At 40.6% G+C, this 4,960-nt stretch overlaps 1 protein-coding gene across 1 annotated transcript in view; it reads left to right on the top strand.

The window, feature by feature from the left end:
* The window catches only part of hoatz (HOATZ cilia and flagella associated protein), a 53,155-nt gene extending 48,599 nt beyond the window's left edge, over nt 1–4,556 (top strand). Inside the window, exons 4-5 of the mRNA XM_048615390.1 lie at nt 247–299; nt 4,399–4,556. Of these exons, the coding sequence (XP_048471347.1) occupies nt 247–299; nt 4,399–4,468 (123 nt within the window). The 3' untranslated portion in view covers nt 4,469–4,556. The remainder of the gene's footprint in view (nt 1–246; nt 300–4,398) is intronic.
* The last annotated feature ends 404 nt before the right edge of the window (nt 4,557–4,960 follow it).

Below are 4,960 nucleotides of genomic sequence, written 5' to 3'. Positions count from 1 at the left end.
TTCAGAAAAATTTTTCTGAAGAAGGGTCTAGGCCCGAAACGTCAGCCTTCCTGCTCCTCTGACGCTGCTTGGCCTGCTGTGTTCATCCAGCTCTACACCTTGTTATCACACATACTCACTCACTCTGTTTCACACACTCTATGTCTCTGTCTTTATCTCTACTTCTATAGGAAGTCAGATTATTGGTTTCTTTGGGTATGACTGAATATTAGTGATTTGAATCACTTACAACTTTCTCTTTCACAGAAAGAACTATTGGCTCTTCCATATAAACCAAAAAGAATGACACAATCTGCACCGTAAGTGTTAGTACAATATACAAACCTGTTAAATGCAGTTATCAATATTGTGAAACATGCCATTTTTAATCTGTAATGGAATATAAACAAGCAGTGTGTTATATCGAATCCAAAATTTTTCCCTTAGCTGTGAGTTTCATTCCACGATGTCCTGGTCCAGAATGATTTCCTATTATTGATCATGGCAGTTTATTTCCCAAACTGATACAATTTCAGTTAATGTGTCCTCTACTTCCTGCTCAGCTGTACCTTGTAAAACTCCTTGAGAGGTTTTACTCTAAGGTAATTATTGTGTAACAGTACAAGCTTGATGAACTGAATGGTCTCAGTCTGTGCTGTAAGTCACATCATTTTACCTGTAAGTTTATGATGTTGGTGATTATTGTTTTTGAGAAAATGGTAAAGCCTGGGAGAAAACAGTAGACTTACGAGAGAGGAGACAGGGAGGGCACAGTGCACAGTTGATATATCAGGGTCAAGGATAAAACAGCAGTTGGAAAATTCGGCATATTCTCATTTGACAAAGAAACGAAACTCAAAATGACCCGACAGTTTTTTATGTCATAAGTTAACAATTAAGAAATTTATGCAAATCAGTTCAATGGTCCCTGTCTACAGGATTCATTAAGATGATCATTTTGCTTGTCATGATTTGCTGTTTGTTGATCTCTCTCTTGCTCTGCAGTTATTTTCCACGTCCTTGCAGGAAGCATAGAATGACTGGTTCACAAATTCTAAAGTCTCTCACTTACTAGTCAAAAGCAACAGCTTGCAGCAATGGCAGATGGAAAATAAGCTGGTTTTCTTTAGACTTTACCTAGCTTTTACTACAGATAAAAGGACCCTACCTTAATTTCCTGAGGTCCCCTGATGGCTTCTGGCTATAATCATTTACACACACAAGCTGTTCAGCTACCTAAGATCCAATCACGTAGTTGTTGGCAGGCAGAAGGCCTTTGTCATTGAGAACTGGTCACCACTCCACAGGTCAGCTACTTGTTGCATCTCTTACACTTCCCAAGTTTCCACTTAATCTGCAATAAACATCATCACTCATCCTCCAACAGGGCCTCTTCTGGTGTACTGTGTGCAATTCTAATCGCCCTGCTATAGGAAGGATATTCTGAAATTGGAGAAAGTTCAGAAAAGATTTACCAGGATTTTGCTTGGTATGGAGAGTTTGAGTTGTAAGGTGAGGCTGGAAGGGCTGGGACTTCTTTCTTTGGAGCATAGGAGGGTTAGGGTTGACCTTATAGAAGCTTATAAAATCATGACGGGCATAGATAAGGCGAATAGCAAGGATCTTTTCACTAGGGTGGTGGTGTTCAAAACTAGAGGGCATATTTTTAAGGTGAGAGGAGATGTAAAAAGTACATGAGAGGCAATGTTTTAACACAGGGAATGTATAGTGTGGAATGAACTGCCGGAGGAAGTGATAGATGCAGGTACAGTTACAACATTGTAAAAACATTTGAACAGGTACATACATAGGAAAGGTTTGGAAGGATAAGGGCCAAATGCAGGCAAGTGCAACTAGGTTAGTTTGAGAACATGGTCAGCATGGACTAGTTGGACTGAAGGGTGTGTTTCTTGCTGTATGACTCTATGACTATGACTCTATTACAAACAACAGTGTAAAACAGCACTTGCAATAAATGCTGCTAACCTGCTTTTAAAAAGTGTAGCAACCCTTCCACAGTTCTTGTTTTTAAAAAAACAATAATTTTTCCCATTCCAGCTCACAGTCAAAAGTACAGAAAAATAAAAAGTTACAGTCTTTATAATTTGTGTCTTCCCCCTCTATCATTCTCTTCTTTAACCTCAGCACCAGACAATGTTGCACTTGGACTGCAGCGGTTCAAGAAGGCAGCTCACTACTACCGTGCCAAGGACAACTAGGAGCGAGGAACAGATACTGGCCCAGTCAGTGATACTCTCACATCATGATTGAATTTTTAAAAAGTTAAACCAGAAATAGGATGTTGAAGTAGAAGAACTGAGCTTTTGCAACCAGCAAGGTGGGAAAGCATGACTCGATGAGAAAACATGCCTACAAATGAATCAGCATTGCAGAAATTACTTTTCAGTGAAGAATCCTCATGTCTGTAGCTTTCAGTCTCAGTATCTGTAACTGTGTCATATTTTTCACTATAGGTCTGTTTCACTTCTACTATCTTTTAATCCACTCTTTGCCTCTTTCTGTCTCTCATGTATTGCTGTGAGCTGGTGGTGGTGAACTACAATTAACATTTATTGTTTTCCTTAAGTTACTTTCATGATCCTCAGTGAGTGTAGATTGAGAGGAAATCTCTCCTATCCAGGTTCCATTGTGGGAGGACAGTCTGTTGCAAGGCCTATACCTTTCGCAAAGATTGTAGAGCTCGTGAGTGTTCTATAAGGAAACCATTTGGTTTTTCCCTTCCTCTTTTACAGAATAATGTAATTCCTTCTTTCTGCCACTGTGTCCAAAGTGTAAACAGAGTGTCAGCATTGCAAATTGCAGACTACCATTGCTGTAGGTTTTAGAGCTCAGCTCAGTGCATCTTTGTTCAAATTCTTTCAGGCGTTACTGGCTGGGTCAACATTTATTGACCAATCCTAGTTGACCTTGAGAAGGTGGTGGTGAGCTCCTGCCTTGAACAGCTACGGTCCATTTGCTGTGGGTAAATCCACAATGTCACTGGGGAGAGAGTTCTAGGATTTTGACCCAATTCATTATTTAGTGTTCTAAATAAGCTTTCAGTTTCACAATATCCCACTCAGCGAGTTTCAGATGTTCAAGCTGTGAGAATTCTCCTCTGCTTTCCTGACATTCAGCTTCAGCTGCACAGTAGCAAGCTCACTGAAATGGGAAGAAGTACTTCAGTGATGGGTTCCCAGAAGGTCCTGGAAGTAAACACAGAGCATGGTTTGTTATGAACTTTGCCTACGCTAACATCAACTCCCTAGGAATGCTGTAACTATACAGTGAACGAATCAGTGGAAATACCTGAGTGATATTGAGTGGTCCTCAGTCATGATAGGTTTGATCTTGGCCTTGATGACCATTCAGTCTAACAGCTAGGCAACATCACATTATCTAAGCATTGATAAAGACCATTAGATGTGGAACAGAAACATTCATCCCATCAGGTCCACTCTGCCATTTAATGAGATCATAGCTGATCTGATAATCCTCAACTCCTCTTTTCTGCCTTTTCCCTTTAGCCCTTGATTCCCTTACTGTTTCGAAATCTGTCTATCTCAGCCTTGAACATAAGAATAATCACGTACACGGGACATCAGGATGCAGGAGACAAGACCTGCTCCCCACCTGACCCCTCCACCAATACAGTCCTTACAGTCCCCAGAATGTTAACAAGGAAGCAGCACCTTGAGTACTGACTGATTAAGACTAGTTTGTACAAAATCATTTTTTAAGCTCATCAAAGTGGAGAAGCTGAGTTGCTACAAAAGGTGCTGGGATCAGCATTTTGCAGTTAAGTGGATTAGGAGAAGTGTTTGAAAGTGAGGGCTCCCTGACAGCACTATGAATAAAGCACTTACTATCCTTTACATCTTAATGTTTCACATTCAACCTTCACTGATTCTGCATTGGCCCTAGGTCAGAAACCATACTGAACTGATGGTGTAATAAACACTATGGCGACATTAAATTCCCTGGTGGTGATTGTTTGTCATGAGTTGTGACATGCAGAGCCTGTTGGTTGTTTGTGGGGTCTATAGCTGAATCAGCAGTGAATGGTGACTGAACTTGCATGGCAAATCAAAAATAGATCCACAACCCTGATTTGTGTTTAGTTTGCTTTTGCAATGAGAAAACCATAAGATTTGTGTTTCTTTCAGTCCACTGACTTTCTTCTTATGCAATATTCTTCCTCAGGGAGAAAGGGTGCTGATAATATTTTTTTTCCAGTCTCTGGGGCCACCTTCATGGTTGTCAGCCTACTTTTCGTTTGCTACACTTAGCATTTGCGGAAGAATAATTCCAGGACCAAGCCATGCAACACTGTACACACCATAGTTTAAGGAACAAGGACTGCAGGTAGGCACAAGGAGCCTGTCTATAGCATAACGTGTCACATCTGATTACTTACAGAAAGCCTGCATGCCCAGAGATCAGCAACGAGGCTGAGGAGACTTATCAGATCTTAAGGCAGTTTGACTGAACGTTCAGCAAATCTTTCAGAGACAAAGAGATGTCTAAGAGAGGATGAACTACTTATTTGGTTTCAATAAATACTGTATTTTCTTTCAGCTGTAACTGGTTTGTCTATTTATTTGTCCGTATTGTAGTTGTAATTCTGCACATCCTCTGTAAGTCACCCAGCTGACACAGCTCCCATGCCTGGGCAACATCAGTTACATATTGAAGCTGGCTGTTCTGGGCTCAAGGCATAGCTTACTTCCCAACCAAGCAATTATTTCATGTGCCTAAACTTAGATGGTGAATGTTGGCAAAATATTCAAAATTATGAGGAATCACAATCTACCATCGCTACTGCCACCTGTTTTGACACAGCTGAACCCCTGGTTGGTGGGTCAGACAGGAGATCAAAACTAAATTTTAAAAACTCATGTATTTGCAATATCTCCTTCTGGCCACTAACTCAATTACAGTTTGTTACTGGATATTTTCTTGAGGTCTTCTGTGGGCAGGA

This window comes from Rhincodon typus, chromosome 32 (genome assembly GCF_021869965.1).
Source record: "Rhincodon typus isolate 14 chromosome 32, sRhiTyp1.1, whole genome shotgun sequence".
NCBI lineage: Eukaryota > Metazoa > Chordata > Chondrichthyes > Orectolobiformes > Rhincodontidae > Rhincodon > Rhincodon typus.
Note: the sequence above shows the minus strand (reverse complement) of the source record. Positions and strands in the feature narration are given on the sequence as shown.